Genomic DNA, 21,700 nt, shown 5'->3' with positions numbered 1-21,700 from the left:
CCCCTTTATTCTTTTCTTAATATATTGAAAAAGCAAGGTACCGTATAAAACCCTAAATTTCTTAAGAGAGTCTTCATCAAAATTTCGGCCAGATGAGTGTCTGGATGGCAAGTCTGAGGACCATATGGCTGATCTGACAGGTTCCCATATCCCATGCACACAGTCGAAAGGTCGGCAGCATCGGAAGGTGAGCTATAGCCAAGAAGGGAGGCTACATGGGTATGATCTTGTAAACTTGTCAGAATTATATCCAGTTGCATTCTCTAAACAACAATGGAGAAATATAACTAGGATAATATGCATTAGAAGAGAAAAAACATTTAGGACAAAAACTATACTAACAATGCTAATTAATTCATTTACTTGCTTGATAAACAATGTTCAAAAAGTATATAATTATAGAAAAAATTATTCAGTTAATACCATTTTGGAAAATGTAACAGGTTTTTAACTCATCTTTTATGATGAACAGCTAAAGTTCTAGCTAATGTACATGATAATTTAAGCACTATAAGTAGAGATCAATAGAAAACTCCACTAGATACATTATACTCATGTTATTCTACAAAATTACTGATGACAACTGCTTATGTTTGAAAGAAATCACTAGTACTCTAAGCTATACAGACATTTACTGGAAAGCATCTTGGACATCATGTTGTCAGTAACTACCATCTTCCCTCAGATCTACAGCTCCACAACTAACACTTCTACTTAACTCAGCAAAGCATCTTTTCATGTACTTAAAACAATAAAATTAAAAATAAGCATAGTCACACCTCAAATGCTTTTGCTAATGACCTTTTCCTTTTCAGATAAGCACCTCTAAAGCACAGGACTAACAGCAGTAACAAAAGACTGATTTCAACTCAGCACTCACAATAAAAAAGGCTATCAGGCTTGACACCATAAGCAACAGTAGAAAAATGAATCATGAATTAAGAACAGACTCCAAGTAACTTAGTAAATCATCAGGTGCATCATTTCAGGTCACAAGACAGTCAACAGTCCTAACATACATATCAAATACTCAGGGCGCACCGCAGCTACCAAGCATATGTTACCTGATTTGCTTTATGTTCCTCTCAGTCTATTCCCTGTGTGTGAATGGTTTATCTACATGCAAAGGTTTACCTGTCCTTTGGATAAGCTTTCCCATCGATCAGGCCCTTGGGGTAAAAGAGAATGAAGTAATTCCATCCGTTCTCGTAATGGAGGTAACAGCATGGTCGCTCCCACTGAGAGTGTTTCAATTACCACCTAATATCCAAAAGCAAAGCAAAACAGAAAAAGAAAAGAGAGAGAGAGAAGACAGACAGACAGAGAGACAAAGAGAGAGAGGGGAGGGGAGGGAAGAAGAGAGGGAGAGAGGGAAAGAGAGAGAGAGAAAAGGGAAAAGATCAGCTCAGATCTTCTCTTTCTAATAGCAATATATGAAAAGTGAATGTACTAACTAACTTCTGGAATTACACAAGTCTAAATGTACTAGTGAGAACTAAAAGCATGTAAATCTATTTCTAGTTTAGAGGGTTTAAGAACGTGACGGCTCACACCTTTAATCCAGTACTTGGTAGACAAAAGAAGCTGGGTCTCTGAGTTCAAGGCCAGCCTGGTCAACAGAGCTCCAGAAGAGCCAGAGCTACACAGAGAAAACCTGCAATTGATAGTATCTAGTGTACTACGGAATACATTATCTAGCTATGGCTTCGGACCACAGATTCTCTTCTCTTACCTCTTGGATTTCATCTGGGACAGTTGAGTCCATCAGCCTGAAGAGCAAATTTCGAAGTGGACCTGCCTGTCTCCCAAGAATACTGGTAGCTACCCCTCCAGCAAGGGCCAGAGCAAGGTGATTTGAAAGCAACTTCAGGCACAGCTTAAGAAAATTATGGTGTTCCCTGAAAAAAACACAAGCTTTAAAAGTTGTCAAGTGATGACCAATAATAAATTTTAAAACACCATTTATGAAATTATATGCAACCTTTAAAAACCACAAAGTTGTTGATAAAAGTTTAGTTCTTTTCTAGCTTACAAAGAAGACTCATGTAATTTGGAGAAAAACAAAAGAAATAAATAAGTTTGGAAAAATTAATACATATGTATGCATAGATGTCTACAACATACCTTGATGATGGGAAAGGCAGTGGGGGAATCTCACTGTTTATCTTATCACAGTATCTCTCAAGAAAAGACCGAAGATGTGAGAAGGTGCTCTCTTCAAGGTCTACACAGTAAGGCCTGTGCCATGCAACAACTTGTCTAAAAGGAAACAAAGAAAAACATCCAACAGCCTTAAAATGAAACTTCTTGATAAAGTATAGCAATTAGGTTTTCAGAGGTCTTTTGTTTTGTTTTTCATTTTGTTTTGTTATTTTTAAGTAATTTGTTTTGTTTTACAAAGAAATCCAACCAACCAAAGGGCAATGAAGTTAAACAAATGTTTTAAATCAATAAAGCCTAACTCTAAGTTTGGTTCATCTCCTCTTGACATAGAGACATTAAACTGTGTATGTGATATTATTCCTATGTTCATGTATGTGTGTGCATGTACATGTGGAGGTGTGGGTCTACATGTGTGTGGAGAGCAGAAGTTGAGGACCAGTGTCTTCCTCAGTTGCTCTCTCCCTTATTTTTGGAGACAAGGTCCTTCACTGAACCTAGAGCTCATTAATTTGGCAAAACAGGCCAGACAGTGAACTCCAGAGATCCATCAACGCCCCCTGCCGCAGCCTCAGCACCAAGAGTAAAGACACGTACTGCAGCACCTGGCTTTTACATGGGACGAGAGCTGATCTCGGGGCCTCATACCTGCTAGGCAAACAGTTTACTGACTCAGCCGTCTCCTCAGCTAGGTACTTAACTTTTAAGTCATTTTCTAAAGATACAGAATTCAAAATGAGAAGAAAATTAAGAAAAGTATCTTAAATACAGCTTCTTCATTTTAAAATATATGTAACCGCAATATACATGAAGAGATCTAAAAGTTATTTTTATGACAACGAAGTCAATACTAGAAATTATATACACTTTAAATAGCATATATATCAACTAATCTTAAAAATCACATTAAGTTTTATTCTAAATTTAGTAATACTGTTATATTCTTGTAGGGTAGTATATGGACTGTTCTAGACAAAAACTCTTATGTTGAAGGCTTAGTCTAAGCTGGCAAATACACCATTGAAATGAGGTGGGCTCTTCTGCTGTGCTACAATGTTCTGACTGATTTCTGGCCAAGGCAATGGATCCAGAAGATGGTGGACTGATACATGTAAACCAATGTAAATCCTTTCTCCTTTTAAGGTATTGATATAATTTGTTATAGTACGCAAAGGGATTAACACAATTACCTATATGAAAAATAACATTTTTGATACAACTCTAAATGACTTTAAATTAACTTGAGTCTGTATACATAAAAGCTTTTTTGTAAAAAGCCACTGTTTACTTTTCACATGTACAATTTTACAAAAGAAAGAAATCTTAAGATAAAACCAATATCCATTTCCAATAACCTTACCACAGACAGAGTATGTTATCATGAACAGTAAATAGTACGTACCTTATTCTTATTGTAGAGATCTGAATGTGTTATTCTGTTCAACATGAGACCAATATACTTACTCTCAAAATCTGTACTATTTAGGAATTAATTTTAATATACTATCATTATTATTACTAGTATTAAATCGAATTGTTTACTTTCTGAAGTACATTGTATAATACTGACTCAATTTTAGGACATTCATAGTGCCAAAATAAATACAGAAAAATTCAAAACAACAACAAAAATCACAAGCATGTTTAAGTACATGGCGCTTACCTGTCCCTAGGGAGAGCAGTCCATGCCAAACTATGTGATGTCCCAGCTGAGACCTGCTGAATAGCTATGCCATCTAAGCCACTCACTTTCTTTGGTTTAGTGATAGGACCTGTTGAATTTCCCTGGCCACACTGTCCCATGGAATTATTGCCCCAGGCATAAACTTCATTATCTAAAAATAAGACATAAAGTATCAAAATTAAATTTAAATGTAACACATTTATTATAAAGAATTGATAATTTAAAAAAAAAAAAACTAATGACATACAACACTTATAATCCCTGCTCTAAGGAGGCTAAGACAGGATTTAAAGTTTGTGCTTATGCTATAAAGATGCTACTTAAAATACTAAAACAAACAAAAACATGACTTTACCATGAGAAAGAGACAAACAATGACTATCTCCAATAGAAATATCAACTATTCTTGTGGCAGCCAATTCTTCAATGAGCTTGGGCCTCAATGCAGTAGCTTCTGAAGAACCACAACCTAGACAAGCCCCACATCCCCAAGCATAAACCTGAAAAGACAAAAATACAGAACACATAAATTTCAAAGATAAGTAGACTATTAACTAAAATTATCAGGCTGTGGTATATTTCTTATATTAAAAAAAAATTTAGTGTTTTAATACTTTTAAAGGTGGTCACTGTACCCTCAAGAAACTGATCAAGACAGCTGAAAAGCTCAATGAGACAGCTGAAAAGCAAACAGATCAGCCCTTAGTTGCCTCTGATTATCCCAGCCCCTCCTCTCAATTACCTCTAAAATACAGACATAAAAAATAAAAGTATTAAACCATGAGCACACTCAAGAAAATTAACAGTAATTACTTCTTAGCAAATTATCTGCACCTTGTTTCATTTTTTTTAATAGGCAGACGATGGTTCTGCACATCTTTAATCTCAGCACACAGAAGGCAGAGGAAAGTAGTTCTCTAAGTCCAAGGCCAGTCTAGTCTACAGAGTTCCAAACCGTGTCTGGAGCATTCCCCCAGCTCCCCTCAAAAAGAAAAAGATCACTGTCACTTATTGTACAGTTTTTAAATACCCAGTGTATAACAGATGGACAGCTGGGATGAAGTTAAAATGAAAGATAGGAGAACCTTTGCTAAAGTTACCAACTGGCTTGTACTTGGTAAAAAAAAATATCCAATCTAAGCAATTATGAAAAAAAAAAAAAAACATATAGTTAGGAAGCTGGAGAGACGGCTCAGTGGTTAGAGCACTGTCTGCTCTTCCAGAGGTCCCGAGTTCAATTCCCAGCAACCATATGGTGGTTCACAACCATCTGTAATAGGATCCAATGCCCCCTTCTGGTGTGTCTGAAGACAGCTATAGTGCATTCATATTCGTATAAGTAAAATAAATAAATCTTAAAAACAAAAACAAAACAAAAACAAACAAACAAACAAACAAGAAGAACACCCTTCTAGTTATTGCCAGATGGTGGTGGCAATCCCAGCAATCGGGAAGCAGATAGATCTCTGAGTCTAAAGCCAGCCTGATCTACACAGAGTGAGTTCTAGGACAGTCAGGGCTACACAGAAAAACCTCGTCTCAAAAGAAACAAAAACAAACAACAACAACAACAACAAAACTTCCAGTTATGTGTTTCTTAAATGGTAGACTACAGCAAGGAATGATAATTGAAAACTGGAAACATGAATCACGAGACTGATCTTAATTATCACATACAAAGAGTATGTGAATCAGAAGTCAAGATAGCTCCCCTGAATATCTCTATTTGTTAACAATAGCAAAGTGACTAGTGGTTGACTTAGCTGTCCAGGACGAGATGCATGAAGAAAGAGGAAGATGAAAGAAGGACTGTCTGCCAATCAGGCAATCCAACTGAACAACCAGCAAACCAAACAACTTCTTCCTTCCATTGGTTTTGAGAAAATTATATTCACTCTTTTCTTTATGCCAAAAGGCTTTTTTTTAAGTATATATTTATTTATTTTATGTATGTGAGTACACTGTCATTCTCTTCAGACACACCAGAAGAGGGCATTGGACCCCATTACAGATGCTGGGAATTGAATTCAGGACCTCTAGAAGAGCAGTCAGCACTCTTAGCCACTGAGTCATCTCTTCAGCCCCATAAAGGCTTTTCATGGTTATTATTTTATCTTCAAATTATTTTAGGTAAGACTAGTAAGGTCAGGCTAGATGTCTTTATCAAAACAGACAACTATATATTTATACCAGTTATCAGAAAACAAACTTAAGTACAGAGTGTAAGAGATCTCCAGCACAGTTAAGGCCTATTCAAAGATCAGGAACTAAATACAGGGAAGGAGATATTACTAAGACTCTAAATTACTCTGTGGTGGTCTGACTAGGTATAGGCCCCATAGAATCAGGTGTTTGAATGCTTGTTTGGCCCATGGCAAATGGCACTAGTAGGAGGTGTGGCCTTGTTGGAGTAGGTGTGGTCTTGTTGAAGGAAGTATGTCACTGTGGGGACAGGCTTGAAGGTCTTCTAAGTTCAAGTTCCACCCAATGTGGAACAGAGTCTCCTTCTGCTGCCTTTAGAACTTTTAGCTTCTTCTCTAGCAGCATGTCTGCCAGGAGCTGCCATACTACCCACCATGATGATAACGGACAAAACCTTGAAACTGCAAGTCAGCCCCAATGAAATTTTTTCTTTTATAAGAGCTGCCTTGGTCATGGTGTCTCTTCACAGCAGTGGAAACCTAGCTAAGTCATACTCAAAGTCCAATACAGTACTGGTATTCGGTAAGGCCCTCTGAGTGTTCTTTCAAATAAATATTCTTTTAGCTGAGCACTAGATTAAGAACATTTGTAGCTCAGTTGGTGCAGAACTTGCTTAGCATGTACAACACCCCAGACTTGATCCCTAGAACTATAACACACATACACACACACACACACACACACACACACACACACAAACAGTAAATAAAATGACTCATCAAAGTACTTCTTCCACTTTATTTCTGTAAACATATACACTAAACTTCACATAACCTAATATGGTCATGATACAAAATTTCCTTTGGAATATAACAGACTTACTATTTATTATCTACCAACAAATAAACATAAAAACTTTAAATTCAAATAATTATCTTATACAACCATCTGGTACACAAAGAAGAAATTATTTTCTCTTTCATAGAATGCAAGCATGTGACACTGAAGGGAGGTCTGAGATTTGCTTGTGAATATAAATCAAGTGCACACTTGGATTTCAATCCATGGATTCTTACTACAAAACCTACTAGGAGGAATATTTGAAAAATCATGTATTTATACCAGAGTATTAAAGTATGCAATTGACTCTACAATAAAATAAAATGAATAGTTTGTATTAGATTTTTCAGCATATGGAATACTCAAGTCTTTCAAAAAATAATTAAATTAAATATGAATTTCAGCTTTGCTGGTCATCTATGTTGGCCTAGCATACAATGGGCTCCTATGTTCAAGCCATTTTATCAACTTATTTCAAAGAGCAAGGTACTGAAAGAAAATGTACCCAGATCACACACTTAGGTAAGAAAATTTAGCTCATTTTCATCTATTATATTTGAAACAAAATTTTTTTTTCAATATGTTGTCTTAAAATCTTTATCTTAGCCAAGGAGTGGTGGCACACAGTTTTAATCACAGTCCCTAGGAGGCAAAGGTAAACAGATCTCTGTGAGTTCCAGGCCAGCTTGGTCTATAGAATGGGTTCCAAGACAATCAAGGCTAAAACATTTTGCTTTTACCTAGTCCATTGAAAGACTCTTAACGTATGTTTATTTCTTAGTCTTACCTGCCCTGTTGATGTCAAAGCAAGTGAAGACTGGCTCCCAGCACAAACTTTGCGAATAAACATTCCTTGTAAAGCTTCAATAACTTTAGGTTTATATACTCTGTTGGTATCACCATGGCCAAGTTTGCCTATATACATTTAAAAAAATATTATTTAAGTTAGGAAACCTAAGTCCATTCTTGTTTTTTAAGCACTGAATTTAATAAAGTACTTTAATTTTTATAACAATGACCTGACAGACTTAGAAACCTATAAGTTTCTGATAGCAGAAGACATTAACAAATGAATGTGTCTGTTTCAAGAAAGTTATCAATAACTAATTGCCTTTTGTGTCTTATTCTCATTCAATAAGTTATTTTAAAGAGACACAAAACAATTTTCTTTGTCCCCTATTAAGCCATATTTCTTTTTCCTTTTTTAGAATTTAATAAACATTTTAAAGATTGTGCATGTGCGTGTGTATCGGAATATATGTATGTGAATTTCCAGATGCGGGTATGGGATCCGTGATAGTTGGTTGTGAGTGGCTTGATGTGGGTGCTAAGAACCAAACTCCAATCCACTAAAAGAGCAGCAAATGCTCTAATACACTGAGCCATCTCACAGTGCTTGTATCTCTACCTTTAAATGGTTTGGCAGGCTAACCAGGGATTGTAATACAAGCTTATATTCTACTGCTCAAAAAGCAGAGTCAGAAGAAGAGCTGCAAGTCTAATGTCACACGGCTAGGCCCTGTCCTGGGAGGGAGGGAAGGAGGGAAGGAGGGAAGGAGGGAAGGAGGGAAGAAGGAAGCTACTATAATCCCAGAATTGTGTGGAGACAAGAGGATTGTTAAAGAGTTTGAGACCAAGCCAGGAGTAGTGGTACATGGCTTTAATCCCAGCATTTGGGAAGAAGAGGCAGGAGGTGGATCTCTGTGAGTTTGAGGCCAGCCTGGTCTACACAGAGTCCTTGTCAACAGACAGACAGATAAATAGATGGATAGATAGATAAACAGATAGATAGGTAGGTAGGTAGATATGCAAAAATTTAAGGGCAGCAAGGTATACATAGAAAGGGATAAATAAGATCTTGATTCAAAAAAAAAGTGCTGACAGTTCACATAATTTTTTAAAAAATTAAAGATTTAATAGTTCATAAAACAGAAAATGTGGAAAATTATTGAGAGGGAAAATGGCTAAAATATCAATGTAACAAAATCAATAAAATGCAAATTAAATTAATTACTTTCATTACGTGAATTATTTTTAAGTTATCATTTTTTGTCTGGTTTAGTTTTTTTTTTTTAAAGATGTATTTACTTATTTTATATATGTGACACTGTCACTATCTTCAGACACACCAGAAGAGGGCATCGGATCCCATTACAGATGGTTGTGAGACTCCATGTGGTTGCTGGGAATTGAACTCAGGACCGCTGGAAGAGCAGTCAGTGCTCTTAACCCGAGACATCTCTCCAACCCTCGTGTTTCTTGAGACAAGTCTCTGATACCCTGTAACTTTCAAAGCTTCTTGCCTCAGCCTTAGAAATAAGGAACAGCAAGAAAGCACTACCACACCAGGCTAAAATTATCTTAAATACCTAGTATTGTTGACCTCTGTGTACACGTAAGCATTTACACTGCTGATAGAGTAACAAAGTGTACAAAGATCCGTTCACACATGCAGTGGGTTTCTTTTGTTCTGTCTTTCTTACTGATGGCCTTATTGTTTTCCCACAAGATTGGGGCAGGGAGAAAAAAACACTGATTTTTTTTTTTTTTCCATGTAATAAAAATAAATAAATTTTATTTTTATTTTTTTATTTTATAGCAAAAGGTTTTATACAATATGTTCTAATTATGGGTTTTTTTTTGCTCCATCTACTTCCCCTAACTGCTCTGTACCTTTCCTATAATCTGTATCTACTCTTTTTATATCTCTCATTAGAAAATGAACAGGCATTTAATACATAATAATAAAACAAATAAAAATCAAGCAAATCAAAAGTGACAAAATAACCAAGTAAAAAGAGAAAAACACTGATTTTAACACTGGGAAAAACAAAAATCAAACTAGGGGACATCTCGTTACTTAACAATGAGAAACTTACTTTATAAATTGTTCTAAAAATAAATATAATAGTACTCAGAGCTTTTTTAAAACTTAATATAGTGACATTTTAATGATATCCATAAAATATTGCTACATACAGCAAACAAATTATAAAAAAAATACATCTGAGCTATACAGGCCTACTTTGGCTTTTTAAAAAGGCATGCATAAATGCACTTATATTTAGCAATCTTTCTACCAATGTGTTAACCATGGTTAAAACAATGTATTTGTTTTTATGTCTGTTTATCTACATTTGAGTTTTTCTATACTGGGTATACATACTTGAAAAGTTTTTTTTTTCTTTTTTTTACCAATTTTTAAGAGAAAAAAAAAAAGCCCAAGCCCAAGCTACCAACAGATTAATTTTTTTACATACCATTGTCTCCTCCTCCAAAAGACCACACAGTTCTTCCATCTTTGGACAAAGCAATCGTATGTGAACTTCCACAAGAAACCTCTCCTACATTGCTAATGTCTTTTACTAACGTTGGAATGTTACGGCTGTTACTGTCACCATGACCTTAGATAAAACACAGAAATAATGTTAACTCCTTTTCTCTAGGTCATAATTTCACAAAATTAATATGCTATCAGTTGTTTTTAAATGCAATCAAGTACAAAAGAGTGAATCATCTCTACCGGTTCAACCAGTCACCTAGGCTGCTCCCAACCTGGGGGCCACAGGCACATTAACAACTCAGAACATTCTAGGTTTCTATCATAGCATTTACCTTAATGTGTCTAATAACCCATCCGTGTCAACTAGTTTTCACTGGCCAGTACATTCAAGTTCATTATGTTATGTTTCTGATCTCTGAATCTCTACAGAGCCTGGTTATAATTCTTGGTTGCATCTTAGATAATGCATCAAAATCTAGACAAAATTATCTATAGAAATACATCTTAATTTGAGTTTAAAACTAACATAATAAATGGCCTATGAACTTTATGCTTACTGGTTCTTAGTAACAGATCATTTTTGCTCTGATGGGAATAATTCCAGATTTTAAAAACTCTTACCTAATCTTCCGAAGTCTCCTTCACCCCATGTATACAATTCACCATCCTCTGTGACAGCAGCACTATGTCTGTATCCAGCTGATACACAAACAACTACCTGAAATGCACGTAAGTGAATCTGATAAGCAAACCAATGCTAAAACAGACACACAGGTTCTTCAGAGGCATTGCTCACAACTCATATACAAGTTGTCAAGAAGACCAAGGGTACTAACTAAGCAATCACTCAAGTCCATGTTCTGCTTCCCGAGCCCTGAACCCTGGCTTTGACCAAAGAAGAGAACAAGTTTTCTCAATCCATAAAGAGAGACACTGTAATCTCTTGCAAAGAATGCTACAGCATCAATCAAGTCTTTACTGAAGGAGTTAGAGAGTACAACAAGGAACAATGGCAACTTTTAAAATCTAAGATTAACATAAAAACCTCTGGTCTTTACTGACAAAGAAAAGCTCATTACCTAACAAGTAATTCAAAAAAATACTGGCTATTACTAATATAATTGGAATATAAAAAAATCACATTAAATTTCTCAAAGCTATTCTGTCATTAAGAAATTATCTTTGATTAGTACAGTGGTTCTCAACCTTCCTAATGCTTCAGCCCTTTAATACAGTTTCTCATGCTGTGGTGACCCCCAACCATACAATTACTTTCATTGCTATTTCATAACTAATTTTTCTACTGTTATAATCATAATGTAAATGTGAGTTTTTCCAGTGGTCTTAGGCAACCCCTGTGAAAGGATCATGACATCCTAACAAAGCAGTTGCGACCCACAGTTGAGAACCTCTAGATTAGTAGAATCAAAGCAGTAAGGACATAGTACAACATACCTTAGAGACCACTTATATCTTCTAACACTGATCAATATTATCAGAACTTTTATAAAAGCATACAGAAAAAGTCAACACTAATAACTCCCTATCTTTTAAACCTCCAGAAATGAGAATTCACAGAGAAATTTAAGTGTGAGACTCCATTTTTAAAATCTAAACACCTAATATATTCTAAATATTGAAAAAATTATGATTTCCATTTGTAAATTAATTTAAAATATTCTGTTATTTTTCCACCATGATATTTACACTATGCTGTTATAGAAAGAGGATATTGAAAAGAATATAAGTAAAGCAATGGGATAAAAAAATATTAAAAGAACCAGAAAATCACAATTACTAAGAATTTTTAACAATAGCACCTTAGAGCTCCACATTCAGTATCTCCAGTCACTGGGCATGGCCTGCCTCACTGTGCTCACTGCCCTCAAACTAGCAATCCTAACTGTCTTCATCTGGACTTACACCACGTGCAGCACACTCTGTATCTTATCAAATACTTGCTGGTGCTTATGAAGTGGAATGTTACAAAACCCATTGCTTTAGGTCTTATAACTTTGATGAGTAAGTTAAAATATTACAAGTCGTAGCTGTGTGGAATTTATTTGATAGCCATTTGAAAAATTTTCTCATGATAGAAAAAATCATTATATGTATTCTGTTATAAATTTTTAAATCTCAAAACAGAAACGCATATAAGTCTTACTTCTGTAAAGAAAAGTCAGACGAAAATAAAAACAAGTTGTTTCTAATGGCACCAATTATCTAAATAAGACTCTTGACAATCACTTAACCATTCTAAATTCCTCCTCATTCAGTGACTAGAGATGGCTCAGTCCATAAAGTATTTGTATGCAAACGTAAGAACCAAAATTTAGTCACCAGAACTTCATGTGAAAAGCCAGAAGTGGTAGCATGTTTGTAATCTCGAGGCTCAATGGGAAGCCAGCTTGGCTTGATCAGTGAGACCCTGTCTCAAACAAACAAAGTAGAAGGACTGTAGAGAGCTGGAATGTAGTTTTCTGCTCTTGCAGAGGATCTGGGTTTGTTTTCTAATACCTGCATAGTTCCAAGAGATCTGACACCCTCTTCCAGCCTCCTCAGGCATCACACACATACACACACACACACACACAGTACAAAAACATGCATGCAGATCTAACACCCACATGCATAAAATAAATCTTTTTGGTTTAAGACAAAGGTTTCTTAGTGTGTCCCTGGCTCTTCTGGGACCCGCTCTCTAGATCAGGCTGGCCTCAAACTAAGAAATATGCCTGCCTCTGCCTCACAAGTTTTGAGATTAAAGGCAACCAGTATATCACCCAGCAAAATAATAAAAGGTTTTTTTTATTCTAATAAGGGGTGCCTATGGAGGCCAGAGACAGTGATCCCCCTTGGAGCTATCGGGTAGTTGTGACCTGGTGCGTGCTGGGAACAACATCTTCTGAAGAGCAGTAAGCATGTTTAGCACTATGCCATCTCTTCATCCCCCCAAAAAGTAAACTTAGAAAGTGGAATACTGTCCTAGAAACAACACACAAGGTTGACCTCACATGTCTCTACACACATGTAAAAAACTTAAGTTGGAATAAAAAGAACTAAAATTGAATGGTACATGTAAAAGTCTACTATAATCTATAAAATATACACAAAAAGGTAAGACAGAGTAGTAGGCAAGAAGTTATTCAGAAAAGAATATATCAAAACCTGATGAACATTGCCAATTACTGTACCACTGTATTTATTTTTAAACCCAAAGCACATACCTTTCCCTGGAGTGGGCCCTGGATAAGCTTGGGGTATTTCTGGGTTGAACTATTCCCATGTCCCAGTTTCCCATAGTCGCCGTCTCCCCAGCTGAAGACTTCACCTTCTGTAGTAAAAGCTAAAGTGTGACCATCAGAGCCTTTAGATGATGAAACTTTTTTAATGGACCGGTGAGGCTCAAAAGTTAACTTTTTTAAGGTAGACTGATTATTGGAATCTCCTAGGCCCAGTCTCCCATAGCTGCCTTTACCACAAGCTCTGACAGAGCCATCTGTAGAAATGACAAAAGTGCAATACTGTCCAGCTTCAATCTATAAAAGAACACCAGAATCTTAAGTTAGAAAATGTTCTGAGACAGTCATAAAATAAAACTTCAGTTCAGGTTCATCAAAAAGGCAGAAAGAAACTCATTAAGAGCAGGAAATGCCATGACCCTCCATAGAGAGCAGCAAGCTGAAAACAGCAATGGCATTTTCATAGTAACCCTAAGCTGAGTGTAAATTCATGGAGTGTGGCAAGAATGAAACAATGGGGCTGGAGGGATGGTTCAGGGTTAAGAGCCCTGGCTGCTCTCCCAGAGGACCTGGCTTTGATTCCCAATACCCACATGGGAGCTCACAACAGTCCATATAAAAAGGGGTGGGGGGAGACTTGATCATAAGAAAATGAAATGTCGGGCTGGAGCGATGGTTCAGTGGTTAAGAGCACTGACTGCTCTTCCTGAGGTCCTGAGTTCAATTCCCAGCAACCACATGGTGGCTCACAACCATCTGTAATGGGATCTGATGCTCTCTCCTGGTGTGTCTGAAGATAGTGACAGTGTACTCACATACATGAAATAAATAAATAAATAAATCTTTAAAAAAAGAAACACCATTCTGAAAAAGAAAAAGGTCCCTTTTATTAAGCATTACTTGTGTGGAATCAAAAAATAAAACATTCTACCATTTACTAGGCTTTTTACATTTTTATTTATTTATTTTTAGTTTTTGGTATTTTGAAGCAGGGTCTCATTTTGTGGTGCTGGTTAGCCTGGAACTCATTATATAGATTAGTCCTCTGCCTCCTGAGCACTGGCACTAAAGATATTTACCATTATATGCTGCTTCATTTGGATTTTTAAAAATCTAGATCCCAATTTAATAATTTGAATATAGAAATGGTGTTAACGTTATGATAGATCAAAAATGCATTTTCTGTTAAAATGAAGAACTTACGTGATATAAAACAAAGTAATAGGTAAGAAATGAAAATGTACCCAATTAAGAATTTTCACTCATTGAAAAATACATTCAACAGAACTTAAAGGCACAAAATTGTGTGTGTGTGTGTGTGTGTGTGTGTGTGTGTGTGTGTGTTTTCACTTCACAAAGAATACAAAGAACTTACGGTCTGAGCATCAGAGAAACTAGGAGCCAGTTTGGGTTGTAGTATTTTCTCCTGTGTGCCTTCTACCAACTGATGGCTGCTGTTGCTGCCCCAAACATATACCTCACAGGTTTCAGAAACAATGGGAGTATCACCAGTCTGAATGCTGTCTGGGCTAGCACACGTTCTTGAGTAGTCAGAAGCCATTCTACAAACCTATTAAAAATTTAAATACACACACACAAAAATCAATACATTTAGTCTAGTTTTACATATTTTCTGAAATTACTGCCTTAACTTCTAGTACTCTAAGCTACCCACATCTAGCTTTAAATATAGATAGCAAAAATATTTATTAGCTCAGAATAAATAACTAAAGTGGGAAGGATATACATAATCAAGCCTCTTTAAATAAAAATGTTTTCATATGCAAACTTTACAGAAAATCAAAGTTCATAAAGACAAAGTAGGAGGAAAACATCACTAATAATCTTGTCACCTTTACATAAGTGTTCCCTTTTTCATATGCATATTATTTAACACAGTCGTTAAGAACTGACAAATGACACAAGACAATAATGCAAACTTTGCTGCCTACTCTTCATGCTTAAATAGACAATATTCCATGTAATGTTAAAATCATAACTAACTACCTTTTCTAATGAACATTTAAATCCTATATCTTTGTTATATAGACCATTTACTGACCAGGCATGTTGGTGTACCCCTTAAATCCCAGCACTTGGGAGTCAGAAGTCAGTAGTCTATATAATGAGCTCCAGGTTAGCCAGAGTTGTCACACTGAGATCTTGTCTCAAAAATACGTGTGTATGTGTGTGTGTGTGTGTGTGTGTGTGTGTGTGTGTGTGTGTGTGTTCTCGTGTGCGCATGCGAGCTACTATATTTTGTCCCAAAGCACAAGAACCAAGGTGGCCTTCTGTTTGAACCAAGGACTGGGTCTGTATCAGAGTATCAGTCTCACTGCAAACACACTAACAATGAATATTAAGGATTAAAGTATTTTACAAATTGATGTTGCAGGAAAGAGGAATGCCATTTTAACTGAACATCAATAGCACTAAAATTAATCCTTGTATTTTCTTTCCATATTTTCTGATATCAACTAACTTTTGCCCTATTGTTTTTGCCTAACTCAATACAATCAACGTCTTAAAACCATGGCTGTAATTATTGTCAATCTGCTGTTTAAAGGTTTTTTAAATAAGTAAAACAGAAAAATCCTAAAGAGCTACTGTGTTTTTGTCAGCATATTAAGCGGGAAGGATTAGAAGAGTTTTACTCAGAACCTTTAATTATAATGCAGAGTAACAGAGTAAGCATGTCCGACAAGGCTTTCCTAGTGAGCAAGAGGACACATAACTACCTGCCAAAGAGTCTGGAATTTCACTGAAGAAGGTGGTAGCAAGAAAGTGAAATTAACCATTTGTAGACCTAGGATAGTAACAAGCTTCCTTGATCTTTTTTCAAAAAAGAACAGAGAGAAGAAAAAGAAGACATACTAATGAGATTTAAAAGCACACTTTTAAAGTAAAAGTAAAGCTGGAAGGTGGTTGCCAGGCAGGATTCTGTAAAAATCAGATGGCAGAACCAACAGCATCATGATTCTCTAAACACTGGAAATCTGCAGAGAAAGACTCAAGCTCCTGCTTAACATTCATAGCAAACTGTGTGTAGCTTCAAGAACCACAAAGTAGGCGATCACAGTGCACCACCAAATACACACACAGTGTTACCCTCTGTACAGCAGAAAGCAGTGGAAGGCCTGGCAGACAGCAGAACAGGAGAAGCCTACAACAGCCAGTTGGGTAGCATTAGAAAGAATCATAGGCCAATCTAAGAAAACTAGTTACACTTTCAAAGAGTTCTGCCCTTTCCCACAACAAACAAGACCAAGAGCTACCAGGCAGTAAATAAGTTTTAAATGCTGTGGGTTATTTAGATCCTGCAATAAAAAAAAAAAAAAAAAAAAAAAAAAAACAGCCAGGATTTCCTCCCAGGAAGGAGCCCAATGTAGAGGAGAAACTACTAGAGTAGATTCAAGAGTACATGGGATAGGAACAGTGGGGAAAAGAGATGGAGAAGATAAAAGTGAGAAGAAAAGTCTGGGGAAACACCATTGTTTCGAATATTATAGTAGAAAAGAAATCTTAAAAAAAAAAAAAAAAAAAAAAAAAGAACCACACAACACGCTGCTCTGAAACCCAATCCATTCTGAAGTTCAGTAAAACTAATTTCACAAAAGAGTTAATAAGAAAGTACTGATGAATTTGAATACTTAGAATGATGCCTGCCTAACTACAATGCTTAAGACACAGAGGCAGCAGGATAGTGAGGTCAAAGTGAGACTGATCGATAGACCATGAAAAAGAAAAAGAAAAGAAAAAAGAGAAGAGTGGGAGGAGAGCAGAGAACACAGGGAAGAAGAGGAGGGGAGAGAGAAAGGCGAGGGGAGAACAAAGGTGGGACAAAGGAGAAGAGAAAGAATACCATCCCTATAATAAAAACATGACAGAAAAATGCACCCTTCAAGCCAAAAAAAGGTTAAGAAAATCAAACAACATGTGAAAGAAAAGCACAAATCTGAATCAGAAATACTAGCTCTAAATGAAGCTAACATATCACAACCTCTCCAGCCAAGGCTTGGGTTTTCTCATAGCAGAGGAGGCAGGAAGAGTGTAAGGCCCAGAGGTGCTGGGATAACTTCAAGAAAAAGTGTTTTATGGATAAGACAGGGCAGTTATGCATATGAACGTGCAGGGATTATGACAATATGCATAAGAATGACCAACACTAACCAGATAAGAAAATCCCAGCACGGAGGGACAGGAAGGCATGAAATTCCACCTCTAGCTGAGGAACTAATGGCATTCGCCACTGGGGAGAGGGAGTCAGTTTTCTTTAATGGTGTCAACTATTAAATAGGACAGTCAAATTCTAAAGCAAGCCCCACTTCCAACAGTAGTTGGGCACCACAAACTGGACTTTGTGGACTCAAAATCAGGTTGATGAGGGAAGTGAGGGTGAAGAGGGAGGAGTTGGAAAGGAGAGAAATACCAAAATAGACTGTATGACATTCTAAAAGAATTAAAATGTTTTTAAATTTTTTAAGGGGGAGGGAGGATGGGAGCGGAGGTGGGGGTGGGAAAAGGGGATAACATTTGAAATATAAATACAGAGAGTATTAAAATTTTTAAGGAATAAAATAAAAATTTTAAACATGAAATATTTAATTGAATTCCAAAGTAGAAGAAATACAAGAGTAGATAAAAATAGTATGAGGCTAGAAGATTGCTTGGTAGTTAGAATACTTTCTAATCTTCTAGCAGACCAAAGTTTGGTTTCCAGTACCCACACTGAACCCCCTGTAACTGCAGCTCCAGGGAACCGATGCCCTCCTCTGGTCTCATAAAGACATCTGAAATAAATTCTCACATATCTAAGATTATTATCCCAGAAAAAAAATACATAGCAGCTGTTACCTTATTTTAAACTTGTTCTGTGTGTATCAAACATGTGTGTGGCATGTATAACATGGTTAAAAAAGGATATTCTACTGTGATCCCTATATTCTTGAGAATCAGCAGACTCCGTTGAGGAGAAAGTCATAAGTGTTATAATTAGGAGACATTAGGTAAGCAGTCAGTAGCTCAGAAGGCATTTTGACTTTAGATCAATGTGTCAATCACTATCTCCCATGCATACATATGCACCCATGCACTCTTTGTAGCTATGTCCACTACAAAATGCCTAGAAAGATCAAATTAGTAGTGAGTAAGCATCTACAACACTCTGATTGTGGCTGTGAATATCAACTTTCTCAATAAAATACACCAGTAAATTTGGGGGAAGACAGCTAGTTAATTGCCTAGTGTAAGTAGTATATGAACATAAGCCAGAAACAACAAATAAAACAGCAAGAAAGCTACCAAAGATTAGTAGCCTCATGTCAGAAGAATCTAGAAACAACCCTAAAGAGACCTTAAAGACACTATTACCCAACATGAAGCAATATGGCATATAAGAACTTCATAGACTGAAACTCTAAGAAATTCAAACCTAAATTTTTAAATGAAGTTAATTGGTCAAATTTGGAGGATCTTTAAAGTAATAATTCATTCAACTAAAACCCAGTCCATAAACAGTAATGAGGAGCCTGGCCTGGTGGCACCTGCCTTTAATCCCTGTGCTTGGAGGTAGAGGCAGGTGGATCTGAGTTCCAGGTATCCTGTTCTACAAAGTGAGCTACAGGACATCCAGAGCTACTACACAGAGAAACGCTGTCTGGAAACCCCCTCCACCACCACCTCCCAAAAAAAGTGAACAGGGAGAATCAAGCAGTTATTCTACCTTTCCTACATAAACTAGGAGAAAAATCACTTGATAAAAAAAGCAATTCTCTAAAAATTATTCCAACTAATAAATGAAAAAAAAAAAAAAACAGAATTAGAATACTATATAACTACTACGAACCCAAACAAGAAAATATGAACACATAAATTAAAGAGATTTTGTTATATGTTGCAGCATCTTTTGGGTATATGCCCAAGAGTAGTATAGCTGGGTCCTCAGGTAGAACTATTTCCAATTTTCTGAGGAACCCCCAGACTGACTTTCAGAGTGGTTGTACCAGCTTACAACCCCACCAACAGTGGAAGAGTGTTCCTCTCTTTCCACATCCTCGCCAACATCTGCTGTCTTCTAAGTTTTTGATCTTAGACATTCTGACTGGTGTTTGTTTTGCTTTGCATTTCCCTAATGATTAAGTATGTTGACCATTTCTTTAAGTGCTTCTCAGCCATTCGAGATTCCTGAGTTGAGAATTCTTTGTTCAGCTCTGTTACCCCATTTTTTAATTGGGTTATTTGTTCTCTGGAGTCTCCACCATGTTCATAGCAGCCTTATTTATAGTAGCCAGAAGCTAGAAACAACCCAGATGTCCCTCAACAGAGGAACAGATACAGAAAATGTGATATATTTACACAATGGAGTACTACTCAGCTATTAAACAATGACTTCATGAAATTCGAAGGCAAATGGACGGAACTAGAATATATCCTGAGTGATTTAACCCAGTCACATGCATGGTATGTATTCACTAATAGGTGGATATTAGCAAAAAAAAAAAAAAAAAAAAAAAAAAAAAAAGCTCAGAATGCCCATGATACAACTCACAGAACATATAAAACCCAAGAAGATGTGATGCTTCACTCCTACTCAGAAGGGGAAAGAAAATAATCATGGGAGGTAGAGAGAGGGAGGGATGTGGGAAGAAGAGAGGAGGGGAAGGGAAGGAGGGCAGGATCAGGTATGGGAGTAGACCAGACGGTCAGGAATTTAAACAGAGGTGTATAGTAGTGGTGGAAGAGGAACTGGGGTAGCCACTAGAAAATCCCAGATGCCAAGGATCCAAGAGGCCCCCAGGACCTAATAGGGGTGACATTAGCTGAAATACCCCACAAAGGGGAGAGAGAACCTGTAGAGACCATATCCAGTGGATAGGAATAGCCCCCAGTTGAGGGATGAGGCCACTCACCCATCTCAAAAATATTAATCCAAAATTGGTCCTATCAAAAGGAAATGCAGGAACAAATCGTGGAGCAGAGACTGAAGGAAAGGCCATCCAGAGACTGCCCCACCTGGGGATATCCATCTCATCTGCAGACACCAAACCCAGACACTATTGCTAATGCTAAGCGCTTGCTGACAGGAGGCAGATATAGCTGTACCCTGAGAAGCTCTGCCAGAGCCTAATACAAATGCAGATACACACAGCCAACCATCAGACTGGGTGTGGGGACCTCAACGGAGGAGTTAGAGAAAGAACTGAAGGAGTCAAAGGAGTTTGTAACCCCATAGAAAGAACAACAATATCAACCAACCAAACACCCCACAGCTCCCAGGGACTAAACCACCAACCAAAGAATACACATGGAGAGACCCATGGCTCCAGCTGCACATGTAGCAGAGGATGGCCTTATCTGACATCAATGAGAGGGAAGACCCTTGGTCCCGTGGAAGCTCAATGACCCAGCATAAGATAATGCCAAGGCACTGAGGCATAAGTAGGTGGGTGGGGGAGTACCCTCACTGAAGCAGGGAGAACAGGGAGGGGCTAGGGAGTTTAGGGAGGGGAGACTGGGAAGGGGGATAACATTTGAAATGTAAATAAATAAAATAACCAATGAAAAGGAGATTTTTAAAATATTTTTAAGTGGGAATAAAACTGAACTAGAGTCCAGGTACACACATGTGGTGACACAACTAAATATGGCAAGGAAATTAGTTCAAAAGTCGAGACAGTGGAGAAAAAAGGTGATGACCAGAATGTGAAAGGCTTCTGTAGTGGATGGCAAATTTACTCTGTGTGTGTGTGTGTTCTTTCCTTCTACCATGTGGTACCTGGCAATTACAATCAAGTTGTCAGGTTTGATGGTAATCGTTTTTTTAAAGCCTAGGTAATGACTTATTTATTTTACAATTTGTTAAGGTATACAATTATTTATACAGCTGTCTGAATCTGTTTTACTCAGTAGCTTTTTCAACAAAAGTTACCAACACATGATCCAAATGTTAAAATAACTCAAAGGAGATAAACTAAAAAATATCTCTTTCCAATCCCTGGCAACTAAACACTGAGTTCCAATCTCCAGAGGCAACCACTGGTATCATTTTCTTTTAGAGACTTTCTAGAGATAAATATATGCTATAACATTTTACAATAGTCATTTTTAATGAAAAGCTATGAAGATTACATACCTCTTCAAAAAGACATAATGCTGCCTCATAGAGCGAACATAAGCCTTCAGATGTTCTAGTTGGTTCTCTCCACTGACTCCGATCAGCAGATGAACCCTGTAGTTAAATATTGTGGGGTACAATATGGAAAGGAAACAGACATATAAGTTAAAAAATCTACTTTAAAAACTGTTTATTTAGATTAGCTGTACTACCAATTCCATTATTAGGATAATAGG

The 21,700-nt window shown here is 36.9% G+C and overlaps 1 protein-coding gene across 1 annotated transcript in view; it reads right to left on the bottom strand.

Annotated features, from left to right (window-relative positions):
• Positions 1–21,700, bottom strand: part of HERC1 (HECT and RLD domain containing E3 ubiquitin protein ligase family member 1) — a 146,045-nt gene that overhangs the window by 106,468 nt on the left and 17,877 nt on the right. The window contains exons 3-14 of the mRNA XM_080934559.1: positions 21,483–21,578; positions 14,727–14,921; positions 13,337–13,648; positions 10,731–10,827; positions 10,087–10,230; positions 7,614–7,741; positions 4,200–4,344; positions 3,824–3,995; positions 2,125–2,259; positions 1,733–1,898; positions 1,135–1,260; positions 42–263 (exon numbers count right to left, since the gene is read on the bottom strand). Of these exons, the coding sequence (XP_080790685.1) occupies positions 42–263; positions 1,135–1,260; positions 1,733–1,898; positions 2,125–2,259; positions 3,824–3,995; positions 4,200–4,344; positions 7,614–7,741; positions 10,087–10,230; positions 10,731–10,827; positions 13,337–13,648; positions 14,727–14,921; positions 21,483–21,578 (1,938 nt within the window). The remainder of the gene's footprint in view (positions 1–41; positions 264–1,134; positions 1,261–1,732; positions 1,899–2,124; positions 2,260–3,823; positions 3,996–4,199; positions 4,345–7,613; positions 7,742–10,086; positions 10,231–10,730; positions 10,828–13,336; positions 13,649–14,726; positions 14,922–21,482; positions 21,579–21,700) is intronic.

The sequence above is a fragment of the Micromys minutus genome (genome assembly GCF_963924665.1).
Source record: "Micromys minutus genome assembly, chromosome: 21".
Taxonomy (NCBI): domain Eukaryota; kingdom Metazoa; phylum Chordata; class Mammalia; order Rodentia; family Muridae; genus Micromys; species Micromys minutus.
This window is presented reverse-complemented; position numbering and strand designations above follow the sequence as displayed.